Source organism: Mirounga leonina, unplaced genomic scaffold (assembly GCF_011800145.1).
Source record: "Mirounga leonina isolate KUSES-001 unplaced genomic scaffold, KU_Mleo_1.0 Mir_154, whole genome shotgun sequence".
Lineage (NCBI taxonomy): Eukaryota > Metazoa > Chordata > Mammalia > Carnivora > Phocidae > Mirounga > Mirounga leonina.
In genome coordinates this window covers 23884879-23912374 of record NW_023270389.1, presented here as the reverse complement: position 1 = coordinate 23912374, position 27496 = coordinate 23884879, and the positions used below count along the sequence as shown (strand labels likewise).

The 27496-nt window shown below is 48.2% G+C and overlaps 2 protein-coding genes across 8 annotated transcripts in view; one reads left to right on the top strand and one right to left on the bottom strand.

Annotated features, from left to right (window-relative positions):
* Nucleotides 1-1808, top strand: part of RASSF5 (Ras association domain family member 5) — a 62409-nt gene extending 60601 nt beyond the window's left edge. For both annotated transcript variants that reach the window (XM_035010176.1, XM_035010177.1), the window contains one exon: nucleotides 1459-1808. In XM_035010176.1, coding sequence (XP_034866067.1) covers nucleotides 1459-1611 — 153 coding nt within the window. In that variant the 3' untranslated portion in view covers nucleotides 1612-1808. The remainder of the gene's footprint in view (nucleotides 1-1458) is intronic.
* EIF2D (eukaryotic translation initiation factor 2D) lies at nucleotides 3-24945 on the bottom strand. Of its 6 annotated transcripts, none has more exons than XM_035010175.1 (15): nucleotides 24704-24940; nucleotides 23572-23762; nucleotides 22398-22481; nucleotides 21569-21659; nucleotides 18734-18841; nucleotides 16842-17110; nucleotides 16218-16335; nucleotides 14545-14590; nucleotides 14001-14104; nucleotides 13731-13880; nucleotides 13271-13360; nucleotides 12455-12550; nucleotides 11292-11412; nucleotides 8035-8209; nucleotides 3-40 (listed from the first exon to the last, which is right to left on the bottom strand). In XM_035010175.1, exons 1-15 carry the CDS (start codon nucleotides 24757-24759, stop codon nucleotides 18-20), a joined length of 1722 nt encoding a protein of 573 aa, XP_034866066.1. In that variant the 5' UTR covers nucleotides 24760-24940; the 3' UTR covers nucleotides 3-17. The 6 variants fall into 6 exon arrangements, with proteins under 6 accessions (XP_034866066.1, XP_034866061.1, XP_034866062.1 ...); XM_035010170.1 differs by lacking the exon at nucleotides 3-40 and adding an exon at nucleotides 2419-2848 and having other exon boundaries at nucleotides 24704-24944; XM_035010171.1 differs by lacking the exon at nucleotides 3-40 and adding an exon at nucleotides 2419-2848 and having other exon boundaries at nucleotides 16842-17101; nucleotides 24704-24943.
* Between the last annotated feature and the right edge of the window lie 2551 nt (nucleotides 24946-27496).

Below are 27496 nucleotides of genomic sequence, written 5' to 3'. Positions count from 1 at the left end.
CATCCTGGGGGTGCAAGTCAGGGCCGGTGTCTGGCACGGCCTGTGGAAAGAAAGGATTTCGTGTGCTTTTTTCCCTGAAAACCCAGGGTGGAGGGGCACTGAGAAATGCCTGTGTCCAGGCCCCAGCTGTTTTTGCTCCAGGCTGGCCTGAGGCCCCACCAGCTCCATCTCTGGCCTCCACTGGATATGGAGATTTTTGAGCCATTTGCCTCTTCCTGGTTCTTAAAAGCTGGCCTCCTTCCTCAAAGGGGAGTTCATCAGAGTCCAGTCTGGTGGCACGGAGTCGGGTGGAATCAGGCTGGTGCTCTGTGTGGCCTGGGATACTTGGGAGGCATGGAGGAGTGACCGAGGGCAGTTGTTTGTCACGCTGCGGTCAGTGGAGGCCTAGGGTTTGGGGGAGCAGTCTCGGGGGTCACTGTGGAGATCTGGGGGATCCAGGCAGGGTAGGGCCCTGTCCCTTCACCCTGCTTCAATCAGGCAGCTCTGCTTCCGTCTGACTTACACATTAAAGTGCATAGGACTTTGTTTGAAAAACGTACTCTGCTGACAGTGTTTGGACACCGCGGGCCCAGCGCAGAGCTCGTGGGCCTGGGAGTTTAGAGACCGGGCCCTAATTTCCTTTCTGCTGCCGCAAGCCCCGTCCCCGTAGGTCCGTCGCCTCCCGTCTGTGGACTTCAGTCTTCTCAGTTAGGCAGTGTGGGGATTAAGCTAGGTAAGCCTTCATATTCTTCTGTGCTCAAAAGAGCTTAGGAGTCAAAATCCTTGGCTCCACAGGGTGGGGTGGTGAGGGCTGGGGGGGCTCTGCTCCTGGGTCAGCCTGAGAGCAGTCAGACTTGCCTTCTGCCCAGAGAGGCCAGGTCCCATTGGGGCAGGCCTGGGCCAGCTGGCTTCTCCAGAGCTTTACAGGTTCTGGGATCTCATTAGCTGCTCTGCCAGCCAAGGGAGGCAGGGACCCTCATTCCGTGGCAGATGAGCACATAGGACAGAAGGGTGCAGTGATGTGCCCAAGGTCACGCGGTGGAGTCAGGCTGAAACCCAGTCTCCGGAGGCCAAGCCCAGCTCTCCTCCACCTGCCTCTTGAGGGTCTGCACGCTGAGAGCCTGTTGCTCAGCACCCCCAAAGCAGACAGCTAGACAGGCCGGCAGGGGCCCTGGGCGGCCCCAGCATCACTGTTCAGGCCTCAGCTGCCATGGAGAAAATGTAGGATGGTTGATACTCCAAATAAAATACCGCTCATGGACTTGTACCTCTGGGTCATGAGATGTCAGGATTTGAAATATGGTTGCCGGTATGACACGGGAAACCCAAGCTTTCTCCACTGCAGCTATTCAGTAGCAACCCCCCTGTAAGCTGTGTGCAGATGGAGGCAGCGGGGGGTTGGGCGGGGCCCTCAGGTCGGGCGGCTTCTGACCTGTCTCCTATTCCGTTTTCCCCCCCAATCTCCCTCGTGCCTCGCAGTGGGACGCCTTCTCCATCCCCGAGCTCCAGAACTTCCTAACAATCCTGGAAAAGGAGGAGCAAGACAAAATCCAACAAGTGCAGAAGAAATATGACAAGTTTAGGCAGAAACTGGAGGAGGCCTTAAGAGAATCCCAGGGCAAACCTGGCTAACCGGTCCTGCTTCCTCTTCTGGTGCCCGTGGATTTATTTTTATTATTAATTATTATTTTGCAACAGACACTTTTTCTCAGGACACCTGTGGCGGGTGCATCTGTGCCCCCCCTCCCCCGCCGGCAGTTCCAGATGTGGCACGAAACCTCTGAGGGACACGCGTGCTCGCGGGCCAGGCCCCCGCCTGCCACACACCACCTCCGAGGAGCAGGACTGGGGAGGGGAGGTGGTGGTGGCAGGGGCGGGAGGGGGGAGAGAAGAGCCTTGGATGTCAGCAATCCACGAGCCCTTGGTAAGCCAACCAGCTGCCTCTCTCATCACCAAACTGGAATGGTTCGCACCGGCCGGCAAAGGAAAGAAGAAAGGTTTTAGAGCTGTATGTTTTTTCTCTGGGTTTTATTCTTCTTCAATTTCTCTCTTATTTGCCACCCATAGACCTTTATTTATGAGTCAAAAATTGTAGCATATTCCTTGAGCTGGTCGGGGCTAAGCCCCCGAAAGCAGGATAATGCTCGTAAGAGGATTGCCCCCCACTGTCCCAAGGTGCCCGTTGTTCATGCTCAAGGGAAGGTCCTAAAGCCACTGGCCCCAGATGCTCAGGTAGGGAGCACCATAGCTGAGGCTGGCTCAGAGATTTCCAGAGAAGCCACAGCCTGCCTTGGCCCTCATCACTCAAGAGTCTGCACACACGTAAACCCAAAGGCATATATTTATCTGCACGTGTGTGATGCCTCGTCACTTCTTTGTCAACAAGCGTTTGTTTTTAAAGTTACAACTTGGAGTTTCCTATTGCCATCATCCTCACGTGTTTTCACGAAGGGAAACCAGCCATTTGCCATTTTTAATGTCTCCTGCTGAGTACGGAAATCAGGCAGTCAGAGGAAGCCAAAAAGCATTGCAGAGAAATGTGTCCAACTTGTCCTCAGCCTTCCCCCGGCCAGAGAGCAGGGGAGGGCCTGGCCGCCCTGCTTTGCCGCGTGGCCTTCCGCACGGCCTCCTTCCTCCCACTGGGACTCTGGGGTCTCCAGGTGCTGCCAGAGGAGCTGCCTTGAATACAGACGGGGATCCTCCCAACTCAGCCGACTTGGAGTCCTTTGTGTTCCGAAGCCCGGGCCAGCCCGTGGCCCTGTGCTCCGCGAGCTTGTGGGCCGGCCTCCGGCTGACCTCAGTGCCTTTTTGTTTTCAGAGAGAGATGGGAGCAGGGCGCACCTGCTTGACGCTTGCTGCTGGCTTGCTCCTGCCAGAAAGGGGACCATGGTGGTGCGGGAGGCGAGGCCAGGGGAGCCCTCCCTCCGAGAATGGGGCGAGAGTCACAGACCTCCTTCCCCTCTAATGTCCTGGGCTTTGACTCCCAATAAGTGATGTCAAACCCCATGGACAAGGTGGATCAGATCCCTAACTTACACCTGTACTGGATCCTTGTTCGGGTGCAAACTGAAAAATAAACTAGCCAAGCAACTGAAGCAAGTGGCCAGGGCTGCAAAGACCCTCCAACGCAGAGGGAGAAGGACTTTTCACGGCCAAAGCAGGGCTGGCTTTCCAGTCTAGCCTCTGAGAGATCACTTCTTCGCTGTCCTCTGCCTTCCCAGGTCCTTCCTGGGTTGGGTTGAGCCCCAGCTTCTTTGTGTAGCCTCAGAAGTCCCCTCCGCAACCCTTGCTGTGTCCACACCGCCCCTGACCCCAGAAGGAATGCTGCCCCCACGTCACAAAACTGTGTGTAGTCTTCAGAGCTGCAAAAGCAAGACAAGCTAGCAGCTCCAAAAGACTTTTTAGGCCCCCAGAACCCTGGTTCTCTGCCATCTCATGCTCAGCCTTATTGCTTCTCTCCCTTAAAAAAAATCTCTCTCCCTGCTGTGTACTAAAGGGCGCGGGTAGAGAGTCCTTTTCCTTCATGCTGCATGTCTTTAACATTAATGGAAGGTACAGCACCTGCTGCAGCCGCTGTGAATGCTGCTGAGAGCCTCCCTCTGGTGGGGGCGGCTATTTTATTTTTGAGAAGGAAAATAAAGTCATGTACATATATACATAAGGGCATATAGCTATATATAAAGAGATAGGGGTGTTTATGAAATAAGAAAATTATGGAAAATTCTGACTTTATCTAAAGCACAGTTAGACCCAGGAGCCACGCTGAGGCCCGAGCCTCGATGAATAGTCTGTACAAAGTATCCCTCCCCCCGGGGGCGGGTATGGTGGCTGGGAGTGCCTTCTATCCTTGTGCTGCCCTGTGTGTACATATTTGTCTTGAGGATATTTTCTTTTTAAATGTCTTTCTTATATGGGTTTTAAAAAAAGTAATAAAAGCTTGTTGCAAAAATGACCCAGACTGGAGAGATCTTCTTTGCCCTTCACCACCTCCTGGAAATTGGGAGCCAGGGGAAAGGGTGGGAATGGAGAAGAGCACGTACTTCTGCACAGAGTCTGATTTTCTCCCGCCAGCGAACAGAGGAGTGAAGGCTGCTGGTCAATCTTGAGAAACCTGTCCAAGCGCGTGGGCCGGAGGGTGCTGCCCGGGTGCCCAGCTGCTGAGCTAGCCCACAGAGCAAGAGAGGAAAGGGGATGTGTTCTAGAAGGAGATCCTTGTAGAGTGAGAAGAGGGGAGGGGCTTTCTGGAGCCAAGGATGATTAAGCATCAGGACAGACTACTGAGGTGGACGATGATTCTTCCCTGTCTGGAATTATTTAAAAATAAGACATACAGGATGCATCTCTCAGAGTTTAAGGTCACCTCACCTAGAGGGGGAAGGCTAGATGAGGCGAGTGAAACAGTCCTTTCACAATAGCACTATCTAACTTCCATCAGAGGAACGGCTCTGTCATCACGGAAATAACCACGTAAGGTTATTAAGAAGAAATTGCTGCCCGCCTTCCAGGAGGGAGCACGCGTAATGCACTGAACGGGGGCCCTTGGGCCACAGAGGCTGGTCAGAGCGCAGCCAGCTCACTCCCTACCTCCATCCAATAGACATTCCTAAAATTATCAGAGAATCGGGCTTGTCTGTAACATCTGTTCGCCTAGACCTCCGAGAAGTAGGTCTTTTAATAACTTCGCCAAAACCTGGCCATGAACCATTTTCTGCTTTTCACTGCAACTCATCCGGTAACATCATGGGATTAAGTTCAAAGTTACTAATTTGACCTTGAAAGAGACGGTTGGGCTTAGCACAGAGAAAAAAAAATCCATTCAACAGCCTAACCTTCCCCAGCCTTCTTACACGTGCCTATGGTGTTCCTGAGGAGAGCGAAGGTGAGTCAGCGCAAACGGGTCACTGTTACTGGAAAAACCACTCAAAGCACAGGTCCTGACAGCACGATCTTAGCAGAACTCTGAGGTAAACCACAGTCCGGAGTGGAAGTGCATTCTAGAGCCACCCTTGCTGTTTACCGGCTTTGTGTCTTTAACAGAGATCAACAAGGCGAGACACGACCTCTCAGCCTCCAATCAATTTGTGCAAGGTAAATCATGTTTGTGAAGGAAACTTACAAAGTACTACACATTATCTGTGTTCATATAAGGACCATATTTCCTTACTACTACACATACCACACTCCCTCAGATCAAACTGTCTGTCCAAAGGTTCTATGTCATAGAATCTTGTTTGGGGTCAATTTCCAAAAATCCCTTCCTCCGTTCCATAGGCTCATGCTGGCAGAGAGAGGATTAGTAAAATTAAGGAGTTTACTTACAGTGAGTCATTAGTGACAAAGACTGTTATTCTAGGTCTAATAACGAAAGGTAGGAAGCGTCACACACGCACTTTCATAACCATCCCTTTCTTCCTTTCTAGCCCCAGATGGGTTATTTGTGAATAGTGTGGATATTTTCAAGTGTTTCTTATCTTGATTTATAAAAAAAAAGGGGGGGGATGAGAAAGAAAAAAAAAAGTAAACTCTAATTGTTTTTTGATGGTAAAACCAAAAAACTCTAGAAGAATTCAGCTCAGCTCTCACTCCTTCCTTTTGTACAAGGAGTGCTTTGGTCACAGAAGTGACTCCCAGCAACTAAGCAGGGACCAGAGTAGTGCTTCTGAACCTTTCTGGCAGCAAGTGATCCTGCTGGGCACGTGACAAAAGCATGGGAACCTCTCTTGGGAAAAGGAGCATACAAAATCCTGCACACCATTTCAGGGAGTTCACAGACTCTCTGAAGACCAACTGAAGACCCCTTCCACGAGCCCCCAAAAGTTGGATAAGACTCTTTCCTGTAACAAAGCCACCTCACGATTTACCACGGCGGGCGGCAGCGTGCCAGCGCGGGGGAAGAATTGTGCAGGGGAATCCAGATGCTTTCATGATTTCTTCTACCTGTCCAGCCGGAATGCTGCTGCCATTCAGAGCCAAGCCTTTCTTCTTTGGCCTGGCTTGATGGCAGAGAACAGCTGAGTGCCGCTTCTGGGCGACTAACTCTTTAGAGATGTGAGGGGACTCTTTTGGGGCAAGGACGTTAATTAGCGGGTAGGAACAGATGAGCACGAGGCTGTGGACTATCTGCTAGAGGGGCTTTCAAAACACAAGGTCCTACCTACCTGAGCTTTGGATGAGTCACCTGCCCTGAAAGCAGGAAAGGAACTAAAACCACTGAAATCACATGAATAGAAAAGGCACTCCACTACCACCTCTCCTGTCGATGTAAATTGACGTATGACTTGAAAATGTAGTACAACAGTCTAGCTAAGTGGAGGAAACCAGATTTAGATTAGAATAAAAATTTATTTTGGTAAAGAATTATATTTTTTCATTTGCAAAAGCTGAAAATGCTCGTATAAATGACCAGCCCAGAGCCTGGATTTCCACTGGATCGACCACATGAGACAGGAGTCTGTTACTTCTTCTTGCCGGGTTTGGAGGCCTTTTCTAGGCCTTGGATGTGTTTTCGAGGAAGCTGATAGTCTTCTACAATCCAAGAAGCAGAAACTCCTAAGTGGGGCATGCCCTCCCCAACACCACCTATGCTTTGTGTCACAACGTCCCTCCTTGGCCCCGACCCCCACAGGCCCTGACCCACATGGCTACCTCCCACCCCCGGCCCCACTGTGCGCCCATTCCCATTATCAACTTCTCTTCAGTCAGCCTGCATCCCGTGACCTGCTCTTCCACACCCAGCTCGAACCCAGCTCCTCTGAGCAGTTGTCTGGGATGGGCCATTTATCCTTATACCTCATGGCTGATGTGTGTATTTTAGCAATTTTCACTCTGAAAGCCACTTTCTAGATATACTTGAGGCATTCATAATTTTCTCAGGAGAGAGAACGTGTTCATCTGCGTTCAGTCATGTGCTTGTCTATTTTCCTCTGTATTTCTTCTCAGCACCTCCTACCGGGTTCTTCACTTAAAGGGGTCAACTCCAAAAGTTTACTACAGGGTACTGCCTTAGGCCCTAAAATACATGTGCTTATCGAGCATCCACTATGTGCCAGGCCCTGAGCATGAAAAAGGGATGAAGAAGGCAAGGTCTCTGACTTTTAAGTTGCTCAGTCTAGCAGGGGGTTCAGACATTAGAAAAAACTGGTCAAGTGGCAGACACTAACCAGAAAAATAAACACAAGTAGAAAGTGCCACATAGGCAATATTTTAAATGCTAATTTAAGGACAGAAAAAATGGGACATGCTCTGAGACAGGCTTCCCGGGACCCCTGAGCTGGGCCGATGAGACCCTCCGTTGGGCAGACGTGGGCTGTGGGAGGGCACAGTGCGCGAGGGAACAGGGACACAAGCACCGAGTGTGCATGGGGAACAGTGAGGACAGCAGTGCGGCTGAGGCCTGAGGTGGGGGTGGGGGGCGGTGAGAGCTGCCAGAGAGAGCTCGAGGGGAACGGGAGTTGGACTGGGAGGGTCTTATTTATTGAGCATAGGGGCCTGTTCTGAAGGCACTGGCGTGGCACAAGGAGTGTTTAGAGGAGAGTGATGGAAAGCGGACTCAGGCAGAGGGGACGTGAATCAAGGACAAGCCGGAGGCTGGGTGACCCAGAGTTGGGAGAAAGAACTTAGGCTCTGGGGTCTGACAAAGCCGAGTCCGGAGCCCAGCTGCAGCGCCGAACAGCTGAGTATCTGAGGGCAAGCAACTGAGCCTCTCTGAGCCTCGGCTTCCTCAGCTGCAAAACACAAACAGTTCTGCTACATCGTTCTGATGAGGAGAGACGGTGCCTGCAAAAAGCCCAGCAAAGTACCCAGCGTGGTTGGGATGCTCTATAAAAGGGAAAACCAGGAAGAAAACTACTCCAGTGGTATGGTGGAGAGAGCACGGACTCGGGGGGCCAAAGCCTCTGGCGCAAATACCAGCTTGGTCTCTTGCCGGCCCCTCACTACACACTGACGGCCACAGACACATACATATGTACGGCTGTGATGACTAGAGGGGCTGGAGTTGGTGGGAAGGTTCTGGCCAAGTCAGACCCGCGCTCCTTCTCCAGAGGAGATGCTCACCAAGTAACAGCCGGCTGAGATGACGGACCTGGTTTCCCTGGATCTGGACCTGCAGGCCGTCCTTGGCCCCAGGGGCAGGGCTGACAGCCGTGCTAGCCTGGCATCGCTGCTGGAGCACGGCTGCCACCGCGTACGGGTCTAGACCGTAGGCCTCCAAGTTCCGGACCACAGTCACCTGCGGGGACAGAAGACAGGTGGTGGGCGGACCGCACGCCCTCCCCTCCACAGGGCCTGCTGGAGCCTCCGCAGCCTCTTCACCCGCCACGTTCACCGTCCCGACAACCACGGGCCCTTTTCATCCACATCGTTTATTTTTATACTTCCTGATTCTTTCCGTCCCATCCAGTTATCTGTGTTATATACTTAGTAGAATACTCTCTATCCCACCTGCAACATACACTTTTTTAAAAAAGGCTTTTTGTTATGGAGAATTAAAAACATAAATAAAAGTAGAATTGAATACCGTGCTCCTATGTTCCCATCATTTCAACAATTATCGACTCATGACCAACCTCAATTCACCTATGTCCCTGTCCCTATTGCTTTAGAGCAAATCCTCCTAAACATCAGATCATCTTATCTACAAATGCTTTAGTGCTTATCTCTAAAAGATAAGGGTTCTTTTATTTATTATTTATTTATTTTTGATAAGGGTTCTTTTAAACATAAAGACAAAACCATCATCATACCTAAAAATAAATGGACAATAATTCCTTAATATCAAGCATCTCATCAGGAACACAAATATTTTTCTATTATCAACTGCACAAATGACTTATTTGTGATTTTGAGATTAAAAAAAACACTGACACTTAAAAAAAAGTCACAATTCTTCCCTTTTTGAAACAAGTTCTCTTGAATTCATGACTAGAGATAGTAGAGTATGTTACCATCAGGAATGGGTTGGGAAGGGCTGCTTTCAGTAAAGTCATAGGTTCCAAATAACCCAGGCTTGTCAAGGGACTCCAGCCCCAGAGAACCTCAGAATCGATAAGACATTAGAGGTCACATCTATTCCCTGATGTATGCACTCTGGACTACATCTTCCCCCAACAAGTGGTCACCCAATTGTTGCTTGCAGACCTCCAGACAAGAAGAACTCCCTATTTTGGAAAGCACCAGTTTTAATTTGGGACAATTCTAACTGTTACCGTTAATATTAATAGTGTTTCAATAAGCTAGTACAAATGTCCCCTGCTTTTTCAAAGTTCACGGTACACCACTTCGCTCTTATGAAAAGACCTACATTAGTACTTTTTTTTTGCTAACTGAAAGAAATCCGGAGGGTTTCACTCTTACAAAGAAAGGTGAAAAGTGAACATAGCGCTCAGCACTGGTTTTGCAGGGAGCCCGCACAGAGCCAGCGCGCACCCCGAGCAGCAGCGAGAGGGGGGCCCCCGCCAAGCTCCTGCCCCGGGGACGACACTCAGCACCTCAGCGCCCAGCCCCCAGATCTCTGAACTGTGTCTGGGAGCATCTGTGCTTTATCTCCAGTTATTCTGTGCATCCGTTAGCAAGACGTGTCCTGACGTATCAGAAAAGCCTAAGAGAGTTATTTTTTGGGGTCTGGGAATGCTCAAAATTTTTTCCATATAAAGTCATGGTAATTGCTTCTTTGCTTTACCCCATTTCAGCTGACAAAAGGTTTCATAGGAATGCTCCACTTTCAGCTAGCGGGGGAAACCTGTATATACAGAAATTGCTTAGGACAGAGTCTGGCACATAATTACACACCCAAGAAATAGTGGCTATTGCTAGTTATTATTGAGGTTCTCATTTACTCACTGCTTAAATGCCAAGTACTATTCTAAGTGCTTCACCCATGTATTTCCTTCATTTGGCCCTCACAATGCCTTATATGGTGGGTATTATCCCCATTTTTCATATAAGAAAACTTCAGGGAAAAAAACATTCACTTTCTCAAGGACAAACAGCAAGGCAAAGGTCACATTTGAGCCCATATCTCTAATGCTAAAGCCCACTTGCATAACCCAAACACTAGAAAGTTCTTTATCTGGAACCCAAGTCTGTCTGCTTGGGATTTCCATCCAATAATCCTATTTCTGTCTTCTCAAGGCATCTCAGCATTAAGTGCACTCCTTTTCCCAAGGACAGCTTTTCACACACTTGGGCCAGATAGAATTAGCTCCCTAGGACTCTGTGTTGCCAGGCTACACACACTCACTTCCTTCAGCAATTCTTTATAAGCTGTTTTTCCCTGAGCAAGGCCCAAGAGGTAATAGAATGAGTAAGAGCTGAAAGCCCGTAACAGGTCTAGGAAAAAAATAAAAACAAAATCTTGTTTACCTTTGTAACTAGGCTCTAGCAAGTGTCCTAGCACAAAATCCTAGAGGGTAGGAGGTGAGAGGGCCAGCTCTGCCTGTTTTATACAGGGCCCAGCCCACTCACACAAACATGGCTGTTTCATAAACAATCTTTGCGGTGTTTGAGGCCAAAATCTAAAAACCTCCAAACACAGGGCACCTGCGTGGCTCAGTCAGTTAAGCGTCTGCCTTTGGCTCAGGTCATAATCCCAGGGTCCTGGCATGGAGCCCCATGTCGTGCTTCATGCTCAGCGGGGAGATTGCTTCTCCCTCTCCCTCTACAGCTCCCCCTGCTTGTGCACTCTCTCTCTCGTTCTCTCTCTCTCTAATAAATAAAATCTTTAAAAATGAATGAATGAGGGGCGCCTGGGTGGCTCAGTTGGTTAAGCGACTGCCTTCAGCTCAGGTCATGATCCCGGAGTCCCGGGATCGAGTCCCACATCGGGCTCCCTGCTCGGCGGGGAGTCTGCTTCTCCCTCTAACCCTACCCCCTCTAGCGCTCTCTCTCTCTAATAAATAAATTAAAAAAAAAAATCTTAAAAAAAAAATGAATGAATGAATGAATAAATAAATAAATAAATACATACCTACCTCCAATCACATTAGAGAGACTAGAACTTAGCAGGGATATTAAATCACCATCTTCCAACACTGTGTCCTTTTTTTTTTTCTTTAAAGATTTTATTTATTTATTTGAGAGAGCATGCAGAGAGGGAGAGAGAGAGGGAGGGAGGGAGAGAGAGAGAGAGAGAGAGAGAGCACGAGCAGGGGGAGGGGCTTAGGGAGAGGGAGAAGTAGACTCCCTGCTGAGCAGGGAACCCAGCGCGGGGCTCAATCCTAGGACTGCAGGACCATGACCTGAGCCAAAGGCAGACGCTTAACCCAACTGAGCCACCCAGGCGCCCCTCAACATTGTGTCTTTTTAAAAATTACCTTTTTATTAGACGCTCTCTGCGCTAGGGTGATGTCAATTGGGCAGATTTTGCCTTTCTTCATAACGGGCTCTTGTCCTGGAAAGGTCACTTGATAGGCAGGCTGCAATCTTTCCAAACATCTGAAACAGGAGTTAGGTGAGCTACAGACTGATAAAGCCAACAGAAATCATCTCATTCCCCACTGCTAGTGGCAGCTGGGTGTGAGCCAGGCTCGTGTAGGCAGCGGTTTGCCCCAGGCTGCACTGAGAATCACTGACCTCACCTAGGGGGCTGCATCCAAGACCAATTAAATCAGAAACTCCGATTAGGCATATATGTTTTTTAAAGATCCCCGAAGTATGGCCAAAGTCAAGGCCCAGGGATTCAGGGAAGGGATTCATTAGTGACTTGAGCCCCTGGAAACTGTCCAGTGGTCTGGTCTTCTGACACTCTGCCCAGGCTGCCTTGGGGAATTGACTTCCTGTCTCAAGACTCTCACGTACCCAGCATGGTAAAGTGCTGCTTCCCATCTGTGACGTGTTCCGACTCATCTTCTAGAGAAAGCCTTTACCACAAAGAATGTCTACCTTTCATCTAACCAGATTTTCTCTTGGTATCATATATACTGGGACTGTACAAACTTTCTATAAAAGGCCAGACAGGAAATATTCTAGGCTTTAAGGGCCACAGGGTATGTGCAACCACCCAACTCTGCCCTGGTTAGCACAAAAGCAGCCCACAGACAATGAACAAATGGGTGTGGCTTATTTACATCAACAGGTAGCAGGCCAGATTTGGCCTGTGGGTTGTAGTTTGCAAACTCCTGATAGAAATTATTTTCAGTTTTGTTCTGTGGAAAAGAAAGAGCATAGAGTCTTTCCTTTGATGACTTTAAGACAATTCCTCCCAGCCTCTTTTTGCTTCTAAATCTTTTTGAAGTTCTTATTTTTAATTAACTGTTCTTTTTCTTTCTCCCTTTAAGTTCTCCTATATTGTGTTGGCTCAAACCATTCCAAGGATCCTCCACATAAAAATTACCAAGCCTGTGTTTATGTAGACTAGTATCAGTTGAATTATGGAGAGAAAGTCAAAGACTGAGACAGCGATGATTCTAAAGTCCAAAGGATAGACAATAAGGGGAGGGGATAGAAACGTTTGAGAGGGACTGCCAATCCCCACTACCTGGTCAGGAGACTGTCCCATGGAAGCTTCAGGACTGTGTGCTGTTCATTTTTCTCTAAGATGCAGTCACATAGGATGGGATCCAATTTCACGAGACTAAAGGGAAAGAAGAGGCAAGAAGGAAATGCCAGCCCCGCCCCTTCTGACCCAAGGGCCAGCTCAGGATTCATCTCTTCTATGTCCTTTGTAGTCCTTCAGGACCTGAGAACCAATTCAGGGACCAGAGCCCATGAAACGATGCACCCTGTGGATGGGAGGTCCGGTATGTTTTCCAAGGACAAGCGAGCAGCCAGCAGTGGAGGCGGGAGTGGGATAAATCCACACACCAGGATTCTTGGCCCAGTTCTGCTACCTAACCATGATCAGACTGCTAGTTCCCAACTTTTTGATCATGGGGATGTCTTTTGAAAGTGAAAAAGAAAAACGGTAATGGAATGCTCTTCATTTAGTAGTTACCTTTTGTGCCAACTTACTAAGAAAATAGAGGATACCAAAAAGCCATGATGACTTCAGTAAAATTTTTCTAAGCTGCACTTGATTCCTCACAAGGGCATGTGCATTTGGAAAACCAGTCGTGGATGTCTATGAGCTACCACGCCCTCAGGCTATAGCCAGTGTTGACGCCACATATGGATCCGAGCACCCTGGACAAGTCTAGGTGTCCACAGCCCATGGTTTAGAAACCACTGGTCTTGATTCTTTCGAAAAGGCTGTGATCTCCTACGTTCCCCTCTATCCCAGACATCCTCCAAGGTGTATCCAAGTCTGTGCTGTCGGGGATTGACCGATCTTCAGCAGGGCTCCCCAGCCACTCACTTTTTGTTGTCCGCATCGACCAGGTCGTTCTTCTTGGCATAGTTGATGATGATCGTCCGGACCTCAGCACCCTCGAGAACGCTCCCCTTCCTAGGTCAGAAGTGACAGGGGGCGGGGGGTTAGTTCGTGCTGTGCCAAGAGACAAACTGCAGATACCAAGACTCACTCTCTGCTCAGTAGGCTGCTTTCCTTGGCTTTTTGAGCTTTGTTTTCTTCCCTTTCCTGACTGAGGTGAGTAGGGCCTCGTGAAGGATGATTACAGGGAGGAAAGGGAGGCACCTGCTCTCGTTCATTTAGTCAGAGACACTGTCCAGGGGAAGGAGGCTTGAAGCTGGATGTGGGAGAAAGGGGGACCAGGGGCGCCGCAGGTTCTGCCAGTCACAGAGGAAGGCTACTCAGCTTGAGAGGAACTACAGGCCGGAACACCAAGCAGGCAGAGGGCTGCTCTCCAAAAACTCACTTGTGGCCAGACTCCTGGAAGAGCAGGGTCATGCTGGCTGGGACACAGTAGAGGGGTTTTATATCTGGAGGGTGATAGGGCTGTTCCCTGCTACCCTCCTGGATAGTCTGGGAGGTCGGGGAGGGCTCGGGTATGACGAAAGATGTGATCCTAAAACCCAGCAGAAGGAAAGAAAAAACACATTTTATACTAGCATCTGGGCAGTTCCCAGCCCGGGGCCCAGGTGCCTTGCGGTGGCTGAGCTACAGTGAGCAGGCCCCCTGCACTCACCTTGGGTGCTTCCAGTCCACAGCCACAATGCTCTCCACCCCTCTGCTCAGCTCCTCCACCTGTATAATCTGCTCCTGCTGCATTTGCTGCAGGAACTTAGAGAGCTAAGGGAGAGAGGGCCAGGGGTAGGGACTCCATGGATTCCATGCCCATTCTGAGCACCCGATGTGCCACACACCGAGCGAGGCCGCTCCTGGGGATGGACGCATGACAGTCTCTGCCCTCATCAAACCGGGAACTGGGAGGCCCCCGCCCTGAGGCTCAGGGAGTGAGAAGCTGCTACAGGCTACCTGGTGAAGTCTTCCAGAACTCTGGTCAGATACAAAGGGGCGGAAGGGGGAGAGGGGAGTGGGTGCTCTCCCAGCTGCCTCAACCCAGGGAGAGTCTTCTTTCCCCCTCCCCTGTACCCCCCATACCTGGAATCAAAAAGCTTAATTCTAGCCCAAGCCCTACAGACGGGGCTTCCCCAGGGTCCATCCAGCTCATGGCGCGTGTAAGCCTACACATCTCTCTGTGTGGGTCTGCAGAGAAGGTACCTGCTTACCTTTTTGTAGCTTGATTTCTTCACGTCCAGCTGTCGTCCTTCAGGGCTGGTGGTAGACGGAAAACAAGTGAAGCTAACAAAGCTGCTGAGAGGAGGGCGTTTTTCCTCAGCCTTCCTCCTCCATGTTCAGAAAGAAGCTGCTATTCCAGAGCCCTCTGCCCAGGGGCAGCAGCAGAGAGGGTACCGACTTTAGGACGCCCTAGATCACTGCTGTGTAACAGCCCTTTCTGTAAACACGGAATGTTCTCTGCCTGTCATCCAACACGGCAGCCACTGGCTGCTAAGCACTTGACGCACAACTAATGTGACCGAGGAACTAAATTCTAAATTTTATTTAATCTTAATTAGTTTAAATTTAAATAGCCGCATGTGGATAGTGGCTCCTGTACCGGATATAGCTTTAGAGTCCTCTTGAACCGGACCACCACCTGTGGCCTCCAAAGCTTGGCCTCAAGGGGAACCTTGCCAATGTCAAGCTCACTGAGGCAGCTGGGCCAAGGGCGGGACTGGCACTCTATCTCGTGGGCCCTGTCTGGCCACAGCCATTCATCTACTGTCTGCTGACACAGCAGAGCTGAGGAGCTGCAGCAGAGACTGGTCTGCAAAGCCTACGAGATCTGGCTCTTGAGAGAAAGACTTTGTGAACCCCCCCCCACAGCTGTTAGTTTTTGGGGGAGGTTCCTATGAAAGCCATAATCAGGCCCTCTGCTCAGAACTTAAGTTTTCTCTCAACATGTGGCAAGCAATAGCCTTGGGATTCATAGAGAGTCCTTCTAGAACCCGCCCCAGGTTAAGAACCTCTATCCCAGAGAAGATTCTAGGATCTCTTTCCCAGTTACTTATAACCCAGTAAGGTCAGCAGAAATTACCAAGTATCCCACCACATGCTCCAGACCCACCTGGTACAGGACACCTTAAAGGAGCCCACATGTAAGCAGGAAGAGAATTACATCAAAACCACTTTTTAAAAAAACAGAACAAAATTCTCAAAAAGAGAAAAGTTGAGTTGTGGTATACCAATCAAGGAGCAAACCTTCTGAGGATTTTTCCTGGCTGCTTATTAAATGTGAGGTCAGTGAATCTTGACAACAATCCTACAAGTGCTGGAAATTCGGGTTCAGAGAAGCCCGATAACAAGTTCAAATTCACCTTGTTCCAAAACCCTGGGGAACTGGCATTTGCGTCCAGATGGCTGTTTCCAAAGCCCAGGTTCTATCTGCAGGTACTACTGTCTCTCTTGGTGGCCTGTGTTTGGGGCCACCCCAATGGCCTCCCCCCACAATGACTCTTCCTCCTGATACAATATAATGTGGCCCACCTACTTTGCAGGGAAAGTGTGAAGGGGTTGAACGCTCGGAAGAAGCCTCTTGACAAAAAGGCTGCCCCGGGACGCTTCCTGGACAGGATGTGCTGCCTGATTCACGAGCCAGCCCAGAATTACCATAGCAGAGGCAGTGCTCAGAGAATCTCGGGAATTTTAACCTTCATTTCTTCAACAACCTTTCACTGGCTAAAATCTAAGCCTTTAAAACTCAGGACCTGATTTATTTGCCAGATCAACTCTCCACTCCACTGTCTCCACAGCATGTCCCTCAACCAATTCCCCCATCCTGTCCTGACACACCACCAATGCACCAGAGAAAGCCCCGCGGCCCACACCCTGCCTTCCGTACCAGCAGGAGAACATGTGGCTGCCAAGGAGCGTGCTGGTGAGTAAAGGGAGGTCAGCTTTTTTGACTTGGCACTTTAAAGCGTGCAAGAAGCATCGCTGTAACAGTTCATCCATTTGCTCTGCAAGGAAAAGACAAGAACCATATTTTTCTGAAGGATACAGAATGCCTGGTGCAGTACAAGTAAACACCCCACCCAGCTCCACCCCTGCCTCACCCCCTCAGCCCTGGAAGGAACCCATTCCCGGGTCCCAAAGCTCCCAGACTCTCTTGAGCATTGAGCCTTTAAAGAGGGCACACCCCAGAGGAGGGGTCCAGCCACCAGGCCCCCCCGCCCCCCGCCGGCCAGGAGCAAATGCTTCTCTGACAGAGAAGTCAGAACCAGAAGAGACCGCGGAGGCCTCTGTAGCTGGAAGCAGTCCAAATGCCAGGGCACACTGGCATGCCGGGAAGTAGGACTTGTGGGGCAAGGACTCCCTGGTGCGACCTCAAAGGGCTGCATCACCGCCCTCACCAAAGATAAGGACTTGGCCGTCCTAGAGCTTAGGCACCACTCTGGTCGGAAGCAGAGTAGAACACGTTTCCTAAATCGAGAGGAGGTGGGTCCTTCTACTCCCAGAGCTATACCTTTCAGGCTCCTGCTGTCTGTGGGGTCTGGGTTCAGGCCCCTGACGCTGGGGTCTTCTGAGGCTTCTGACAGGGACTTCTCCCCACACATCTGCTGTCGACCCTCGCCATTCGCCTTGTCCTCTCCCTCCAGGGTCAGGCACCTCACGTCTCCCTGCAGGGCGGGGTCTGCCTGGACAGACCCCTTCTCTTCATTGAGATCTGGGGGATCCAGGGCCAGTGGAGCCAAGGAAGGTGGAGAAGACTTGTCTCCAGATCGCCTAGAAAAACTGCACATCAGAAATGCCGAGCGGCAGCCACAGCATTCTCTGATCCTGGTCAGGGTCAGCTGAGAGTTGGAAAGAGTGAGAGCCACAGGCAGGGGTGTCCAGGGGAGGGCAGAGAGCCCGGGCTCTCACCTAAACCCCATTCCCAATTCTGGGCCCAGGAAAATACCATGCCTCAGCTTCCTCATCTCTGAAATGGGGAGAGTAATTGTTGCCTCCAACCTATCCTATCCCAAAGGAATAATAATATCACTCATCCACATCTGGGGACAAAGAAAGATGAAAGAAAAAGCAGTTAAAGAGAAGCCCCCAAAAGGATTCCCCTCACGTGAATTAAAAATAAAACCATTTTGAATTCAATAACAAAAGTAAGGTGGCAAACGCATCCGCAGTACGAGTTTGGTGAGATCCGATCCGAGGCTCAGAGTACATGACAAAGTACAAGCACCCGGCCTGCTCCGGGACTGCAAGTCAGTTGCTTCTGTGTTCTATCAGGATGCGCTCTAACTTGCAGAGTAGCGATGACATGCTTTCATGCCACTAAGCCTTAGGAAGATAGGAAAAAAAGCGATGCCGCATACGGAGCATGCAGCACGAGATGACGGAAACCAAACCGAGTTTTCACTAACGGTTGCAGCAAGTCTCAATAGTATTGTGAATAGTGAGGCCAGACTATGTGTTTAAGCGATTCTGATGAGGTAAGTACATAAATATTTTTAAAAGGTGGGGGCAGGGGGACTGAAGCAGCCACCGGTGGAACAATTCAGGCAACATGACCTTGACAGCCCCTGTGCAGACTGACAGAAAGCAGGGCGTCCGGAGAACATCGGTAAGCAGCCCTCAAACGTCTGCGGAGACCCCGACTGTGGTTGTACCTCCTCCAGCAGGGCGGGGTTTGGCCAAGCCTTATAAAAGGAGGAACTCCAAGGCTGGGCTAGAAATGTTAGGATGAATCTACACCAACAGGCCACAATACTTGGCCAAAAGACCAGCTACACCACTTTCAAGAAAAGCCCTATTTACTGTTTTTGGTAAAACGACAAGAAAATAACCAAAGAAGAAACTAGTATGTGGTTTTAGAAAGCAATTATTACAGTGAGAAAACGTGACTTCCATAATGGGGAGGAGATCTGCAATGTGAAACCTGAACAACAGAAAAATGATCAGGTTATGACCGTGGTGCCTGAGGATCTACTCTGCTTTGATTTGGATTCAGAAGTGAGAATTTCTGAGCACTCGCTGTGAGGCAAGAAGATGCCTAAATGTGGGTGGCAGATAAGGCAGCATCTACTGAAGCTATAAAAATAAAGAATATCACAGTGTGGAGAGGCAGAGTAGACAGTCCCTAAGGTCTTCTTCTAGGCCTAGGATTCTACCGTTCACCTAGAAAATAATCAGAGTTCTCTGTAATTTCTTCCCCAAACAAGAAAAAAAAAAAAAAAGTTAAACCAACCAACCAATCCATCCATCCATTTTTTTCTCCACATTTAGTGAAGAAATGAATGTCTGGAATCAGCAACTTGCCTACAGACATGGCAGGGCCCCAAACTCTCACTTGTGAATCCAGGCCCCATGCCCTCTCCACCCACCCAGCTCTCTGTAAAACAGAAGAGACAGAGGACCCACCACAAGTGGTCCCGGTAGGTGTGCAGCATGGAGAAGCCCCTTCCCTTGAGGCTCGAAGTCAGCATCTCAGCTGTGGACATGGCAGCAACTCCGATGGCAACAGGGGCTCTGAGGAGGAGGAAGCCAGAGACGTGGGTCAGGGAAAGCTTTTCAGAAGGGCACATGTCAGGGGCATCTTTCCACTCATGTGCTAAAAGCACCACATTTGCAAATCTGAAGCAACCGCCTGTATCACAAAACGAAACTCAGTCCAGCCTCAGTTTTCTTCCGATTACCTATAAATACAACTCTCAAAAATCCCTTGACCAAACATTCCCCTTCTGTATAAATAACTCTTCTGTTGACGTTATCACTGTTTGTTTTTATTCCTATAATGAATCAAACCCAGGCAGGACTTGCAAGGATATTTAAAGTTCCCTTTAATTTCAAAACTGTAAAATTACCTCCCCTACCTTAAAGGCCTAGCCATCCTATACAGAGCTTCAAAAGGAAGGACAACTGTATGCCATAAATGAGGCTGTGGTATACCACAGGGAAGAGAGAAGAGATAAACAGTGGCACTAACTCGAGAGGTTCCTTCTGAGTTGGCTCCTTATAACAGGCCTCGCTCTGTGTAACAAGCAATCTAAGAACTGGGTGCGTCCAGAAGATCGAAAACAATCACATTTACAGTAACTACAAAAACTTCCAAAGCCCAAATGAGAAACCGCCTCCGGCCCAGTGTTACTCAAGCATTGTCCACACACTGCCCATAAGGACGGGTGACCAACTGGATAACAGTGGGGGGACATACAAGCCTGGCAGGGTCACCTGGGCACAAGGGAGATGATTCAAGGGCAGAGTTCCCAACCTGAACTTAAGAAAGATGTTTGCTAACCTGGTGTCCCCACTGACTGTCCCCAGAGGTCAACTCCTGCCATGGAAACTTTGAATCTGGTTTCTTTCTCAGTTCCTAAAAGAGGGGTCTTTTCCTTCCACCTCTGGAGGAGTCAATGGCTCAGAAACTTAGGTCTCGAACATGGTTTGTATTATTAATAAACCTCCTTGTACCTTTATTCTCGGCCACAAACCACTCTCAAGCTTCATCCCCCAATACAGTCTAAAGGCCAAACCAAGCAGGCCAAATATACATTTCTGTAGTTTTCTCCTGTTCTGGATAGAATATCGGGAAAGCAGTGACACCACCAACCTTTTCAACTGCAAGTTGTGCCAGTTCAACAAGGAAGGAAACATTTCTAGGTACTTGGTTCCAAAAGGTTCAAGGAAAACAGGAGAACATGAGTAGCAACATTAAGATCTTTGAACACTGACCCCTCCCGTGCCTACAGTCTCTCTTTTCTCTCTCAAAGCAGCAATGAGCAAAATAATGAGATACCACTGCTCACCCGGGATGACACAAATGAAAATAACCCATTGTATCCAGTGTTGGTGGAGTGTAGGAAAACAGGCTCCACATACCCTGTAGGTGGGAGTGAAAATGGATACGGCTTTCTTGTAGGGCAGCAGAAAAATACACCTGATCTTTAGCCTAATAGTTCTGCTTCTTAGTATCCACTCTGGAAAAATAATGGCACTGGTGTCCCTAGAGGCATCAGTAAGACTGTTTGTGATGAAGACAAACTGGAGGCAACCACAAGGTCCATTAGGAGAGGACCAAGTAGGAGGTAAGAAGACTCAGCATAACTGAGCTTGCTGATGTGGAAAATGTCCCCTTGATCTTAAGTGAAAAAACAATATAAAGTATAGTTCTGTTTATTTGTATTTTTAAACATACATACCCAAATCATACATTTTCATACACAAACATATACATGCACTCAATATATGTATCAGATGATACTTCTAGGAGCAAAGGGCTTTGGGGTGAGGGGGGTTTGATTTTTCAGGACTGTTTATATGATTACTTCCTAATTTATTTTTAAAAAGAAGCTGTGTGGTGATGGCTGAACAGCTCTGCAAATACACTACAAATCACTGAACTATACATGTGAGAAATAGGTGAATTTTACAGTATGAAAACCACATTTGAATAAAGCTATTAAAATAATTTGAATAAAAAGGATGATGAGGGGTGCCTGGGTGGCTCAGTCGGTTAAGCGTCTGCCTTCGGCTCAGGTCACGATCCCGGATTCCTGGGATCAAGCCGGGATCAAGCCGGGATCGAGCCCCACATAGGGCTCCCTGCTCAGCAGGGAGTCTGCTTCTCCCTCTGCCCCTCACCCAGCTCGTGCATGCTCTCTCTCTCTCTGAAATAAATAAATAAAATCTTTAAAAAAGAAAAAAGGATGATGATGTGGATGACGGAGAAAAAAATGTTAAGGCCATGAAAAACAAGGAAAGACCAAGAAAATGTCACAGACAAGAGACAAAGAAGACACAACAATTAAATGCAATGTGCTGTCCTAGATCGGATCCTTGAGTGGAAAAAAGACATTTCGTGGAAGAACTGAGGGAATATGAACAAAGTCTACAATTGTATTAATAGGATTGTACCAATGTTAATTTCTTAGTTTTGATAACTGTACTATAGTTATATAAAACATTATCATTAAAGGAAGCCGGGTAAGAACTCTATACTATCTTGGCAACTCTTACATAAATGTAAAATTATTAAGAAAGAAAGAAAACAGCAGCAAATATGCTCAGCTGAGCTATGTGGACACCCACACAGGCTCACTGCCATTCCCCCATGGCCCACTCTCTGCTTTGGGAAAGAAGAACCCATTTTTTTCTTTTAATCCTTTATCTATAAGCTTTGGAAGTTGTCCTTTCTCACCCCCTTCCCCAGTTTTACCTAAGTTTTCCCCCCAAAGGCACAGCGGACAGGCACAGTACCTGTTCCCCACCAAGGCAATGGCACAGAGGTCCCCCTTCTGTACCTGCGGCAGACCGGCAGGGGGCACCACCAGGCCTGGAAGCATCAAATCTGTGGCAAACAAGACAAAAGCATCACAACGCACATTGTGCCTCTAACCAATTCCAAGTTTTACTTCATCATTTATGCATTCACTCAACCAACAAACACTTATGAAGTATCAACTAGGTTATTGATAATGAAAATTAAATGCGGGGCGCCTGGGTGGCTCAGTCGGTTAAGCGTCTGCCTTCAGCTCAGGTCATGATCCCAGGGTCCTGGGATCGAGCCCCGCATCGGGCTCCCTGCTCCGCGGGAAGCCTGCTTCTCCCTCTCCCACTCCCCCTACTTCTGTTCCCTCTCTCGCTGTGTCTCTCTCTGTCAAATAAATAAATAAAATCTTTAAAAAAAAAAAAAAAAAAAGAAAGAAAATTAAATGCAACCTAAGCATCAGACCTTTTCCCTTTGTGGGGGGCTAGTGGTCAAACTGAAGCACCAAGCTGACAGTCAGGTTCCATGATCTCTTATTCTGCTTTCCAAAATTTAGCTTATTGATTTAAAGTATAGCATATGGTTCACAAAGCATTTTCTGATTTAAGTACAAAGTACGAAGCTTATTGAGGCCTTTCAACAGGGTCCTAGCGGCCCAGGGACCTTATGGAAGCAGCCAAGTGAGGGAGGAAACACACATGGGGAAAAAATTCCATTTTTCAATTGTATGAATACAGGAAATGGGTGCATATATTAAAGTAGTTGGCCCTTACTAAGTAGGTTTTGGCCAATAGCCAGAATATAGGAAAATCCTCTTACCTGCTCCCCCGACCAGTTTTTCGAGCACCAGAGGCCATGTTGTGAACGTTGGGAGAAGGTCAGGATAGGACCACAAGGTGTATACTGCCCAAAAAGAGACACAGAAAGACTTATTGCCAAAAGGTCAATCCCCTAGGGAACTGGCAAGCCAAACACTAAGGGCACTTAAATTAAGAAATAGAAAAGAAACTCAACTCAAAGCTAGAGGGGAGGCTGTGAGGCCCAAAGAGGTTTCCTTCTTAAAGCAGGCAGATACTTAAAAAACTGGATGTCCCTCGAGACTGGGAGGCCCCTATGATTCCACCTGGATGCGGCAGCAAAATGGGCACGGTAGATAAAAGCGGGGACAGAGACCCAACAAGGATGCCATCTGTGACCTCAGAAGCAAGTAAGCGAAGAACAGGGCGCCAGCCTGTAGGAAATGTTGAAACCTCCCCATGTTTATTATTTTTATTCCCTCTGTGTTCACAGTGATTAGCAGTAAAACCTGAGATCAAAAAGGGCCTGTCTGTAGAGCCGCCAAGTGGAGTGGGGGCACAGGGAACCGAAGGCGACCGCGTTGCGCCGCTGCAGCCAAGCTTGGGGGAGAAGAGCCCCAAGTGACAAAGTAGGCGTCAGCAGCTACGGAAAAGAGAAAAGGACACTGAATGTCTGAGATCTGTGACAAAGAGAGAAAGCAAAGGATCCTGAGAGCCGGGCAGAGCCTCAGAAAGAATCCTGTGAGGTATCTCGATTGAAGTACATCAGTAAGACAGCTGGGTATGTAGTTTAATTAACCTAGCTTCCTTCCTATCACCGTATCTCTTCAGTTTCTTAAGAAAATCCTGCTAATGAAGTTTTAAGAATATTTTTTACATGTCCTGAAATCCCACCCTTTTCAAGACCTCTGCTCCATCCCTACTTAACCCACTATGAATTATTATTCCTTCATCTCAGAACGTCCCTTGCCAACTTATCCTCTTCCTGTGTTAGCCCTGTTATTCTCCCTCCTGTAGCAGTTCTTGATCTTGAAAGACCCAATTCTAGGGACACTGGGTCCAAAAAGACCCTTAGGGATGATATTGGGAGATTTTGCACTTCACGTTTTAAGTAAGGCAGTTTAATGAAAGAAAGAAGGAGAAACAGATGGTAGGCAAGGATGATAGTAATGGCCATCTCCATCCTATTGACATACCTGTTGGATACAGGTTTTTCTCCAGTTCAAATAGGATGGGGTTACCACCACACACGTACACAGTCACTGCATCCCCTCTGTGAGCATACAACTTCACAACGTTGAGCTCTTCCTTTCCAGGTACTAAGGCAGGGACCTGATCTCTTCCAAGAGTGGGGAAAGCAGTGGTCACATCAGCCCGAAGCTTTCTCCTGCAGAGAGCAAACCAGTACCTGGCGTGAGTCCTGCCTGGACGGATTTTAATACATAGGAAGGACTCCGAAGGACTTCCTATAGAATCACAAGGGCCAAGGAAAAGCTGGTTGATGATGCCCCATTCTCATACACTCTTCCAAAACATCCTATTCTCTTTCTCATCCAATGTCTCATCTATTTTCACATATTCCTGGGGGCAAGTCTTTCCGTTTTACAAAGAAAGAGGACAACTGAGAACCAGCGAGTAACCAGGTTAGCCTGACTAGAAACCCAGCCCTACCTTCCAGACTCCATGCCTCGCCCTTGGACCCACCCCTTTCCTCACATCTGCCCGGCGCATCTGTCAGTTTATGGTTAAAAAGCTATACGAGGGCACCAAGAGTGACTAGAGAACACTGGTTCCAAAATTCGCAACGTGGTATCAGCATCTGCAACACTGCGTAACAGACCCAGCTCTTAAAACGTGGCCCTTAATTCTCTCCCACTTCACCCTCCATCTGTCTCTCCTGCCAGAAGTAACCGCCACATCCTTTTTCTCCCGTAGTTGTAGTTCCCGGTGCCCCTCTGATTTTTCCTAAGGGACTCGAAGCTCTTTGGAGGGCGGGGAACCTGCAATCCTTCGTGTTTGACCCCTCAACACCTTATGTCGACCGCAGTCAGTAAGCGCTGGCTGAATTACGTTTTCCTTTAAACTAACTAGAATATCCAAAAGACAGCCCGGGAGACAAACCAGGCCTGCTCTCCCTCTTCGCCCTCAAAATGAGTCTAACCCACCCCCGCTCCCCGGCTGGACGTTCCCTCGGCCTCCACCCCAGGTCGGCTGAGCTAGCTCAGAGAGGCAGTGGGCCAGCCTCTGCGCTGAGAAATGTCGGGGTGCCCTGGCGGGCGGAGCAGGCCCCGCCTCTCCCTCACCTGTCCGGCCCCTTCTCTCCCTCACCTGTCCGACCCCTTGATGGCCGTGTTGGACTTGACCCGAAAGGCCTTGGCAAACATGTCTGCTCGAGTGGCCTGAGGAGGGGAAGGAGAGCACAGAAGCCGGGACCGTCAGGGAAACGAGAACGCGGAGGCTTCCCGACCCGCAGCCCTGGGGGCAGCCATGCTGGGGCCCAGCTGGAAAAGGGGCCCGGCTGGAAACCTGGGCCGCTCGGCTTCGCGGCCACAGGCGCTGCGGGGACCGCGGCCGGCCCCTAGTGGCAAGGCCGGGAACTGAAGCAGGGCGGGCGGGGCCTGGGGAAGGCGGGGCGGATTCCCTCTCGGTCGCCCTCCCTCGGCCCGGCTCTGCGCCTGCGCGAGCTGCTGGCGTCGGCCGGTGTCTATTGACCCCGTCGTGGCAACCTTGACCCGGTTAGTTTGCCCTCGGTCGGTGTTAGGTTGTGTTCGGTCGGTACCGTGTCAGCCTCCGTGCCGTTCAGTTTAGTTCAGCTCCACAAAATTAATTGAACTCTTGTGTTTTATTAGTTTTGCAGGCCTCTCGAATTATTTTAAGGGCTTTTGTACATGAAAGTCTTTACATTTTATCGTACGCTAGAGGTCCAGGATTTTCTCCTTGTTTTTAAATTTACGTGAAATGATAATAACAATAACAGAGAATCCACCCTTGTCCCAGGTTTGCCCCGCATGTTATGAGGAGAAAACTACAAATGATCGTCAAAGCTACTTAAGAATATTTTTGGCCACTTTTAGGTAAATTTTTCAAAGCGTTATTGATTTTTGAGTTCAGGCTTTATTTGAAGAGGGGAGGTTGTTTCCCAAACTAAAGGAATAACCTTGCTTATAAAAAAAAGATCTGTGAGGCAGATTAGGTTCAAATTATGGTTTGGCTTTTCCCTTCCAATGTGATCACGGGCTAGGGCTTATTTCTGAAACTCCTGCATTCTCTGAAAGATTTGGATGTAACACCTACCTCCTAGGGTTTCCATTAGAAAGGATGGAGGTAATGTATGTGATAACGTTACACAGTGCTTTGCAGATTTCCAGTAATATATTTAAAAAGTCTCCGACAGGGGTGAGAGATGGGCTTCCCTGAGAGGGGCTGCTGTGCGCACCTGGGGTTCGGGCACCTACTAAATTAAATTTTGCATATGAAAAGTTAAGGGCAGAGTGTCCATCCACCAAGAAAAAAAATCCTAATTGTTTGATTGGATGACACAGTTACACAAAGAAAAATTCCACATTGACTGTCCAAAGATGAGGCCTTCCACAGTGTCTGCCCACCACCACCATTCTTGGAGGGGGTTCTAATCCCACCTAGCCCCCCACCCCCCCGCCCCCAATTTGGGTTCCTCCTACACTTCTGAGCCACTAGACTTTTATTCTGAAGCATCCCAGCAACAAGGCCAAAGTCAGAGGAGCCCAGAGGAGGACAATGCCACAGAACCTTCTCTCTTTGGGCCCCGGCCCCAGCAACACTTCGCGGGTGTGTGTGTGTGTGTGTGTGTGTGTTGGGGGGGGGGGGATGATGCCAGACTGTGTTGCTGACTAGGTCGATTGCAGCACAGCTACTGAGGTTGCTGAGGAAGGTTATTCACGGGAATATTGGAACTAGATACTAAAATAAATAAATACGAAAACACATTATAGATAAATGTGTAAAATAATCTCCCTTCTCTATAAAAAAAGGAGATTAATGAACACTGGAATGATGTCAGAAACTAATAAAAATATAACTTTATTAAATGAGGGATCAGATATGATGGAAGTAAGACTACTCGGCATACTTCTCATATTACTTTGACTTTTGAAGCCTGTAGGTGTTTGAACCACCTGGGTGCCTCAGTTGGTTAAGTGTCTGACTCTTGGTTTTCGGCTCAGGTGATGATCTCAGGGTGGTGAGATTGAGTCCCACACTGGGATCATGCTCCGCTGGGAGTCTGCTTGAGTTTTTCTTTCTCTCCCTCTGTTCATCCCCCCTTTCTCTCTCTCCCTGAAATAAATAAATAAATAAAATCTTTAAAAAAATGTAGGTGCTTTTCATATTTTTAAGTTTAGCTTAAAAGAGAAAAGCAAAATCTAAAATTGAAAAAAAATACTAACGCAAATAAGTGTAAAGCTCTATTAATCAGAGTTAAGAATTATTTCAAGTCATTTTTGAAGAGAGTAATTACACTCACAGTCAAACATCCTGGGACAAAATAAATGCAAAGACATTTTAACCTTCATTCAGCAGTTTAACTGCTAATAGTAATGTTTGCATTATACTCTTAATATTATTTCTAAAAATTCTGAAATATAAGAAATATAAGAATATATGAATAAAGAGAAAAGACAGAAAGTGTATTTAAAAGTTTCTTAGCCCTGTATTATTTATAACTCTGAATTGTAAGATCCAAAAGGAGCTAATGAATTTTAAATTTCATTTCTCTTTCAGATTTCTGACAAGCAAAAAGACATTTAATGACATTCCCATCTAGTACCAATAACACAGTTCTTGTATTCTAAACACTATTTCCCAATAAAAAGAATCAGACCTCTTTGGAAAGCTGTATGACTATGGGTGTTGGTCAGGGAAGTATACAGCAAGCCTGGAACATTGTGTTGTGCTAAAAAGAAATGAAACACTCAAAGACTAGTGGGTATAACAAAGCAATCAGGAGCCAGTTTCAAGAGGCACTCACTAGCCAAATTTGGGGTAATTTGAGCTTCAAAGAATAATGACTATAATTGTTTGTGACAAATTGAATAAGTAAAAATTCATGAATCCATGCTGATTGAATGTTAAAAAAAAAAAAAA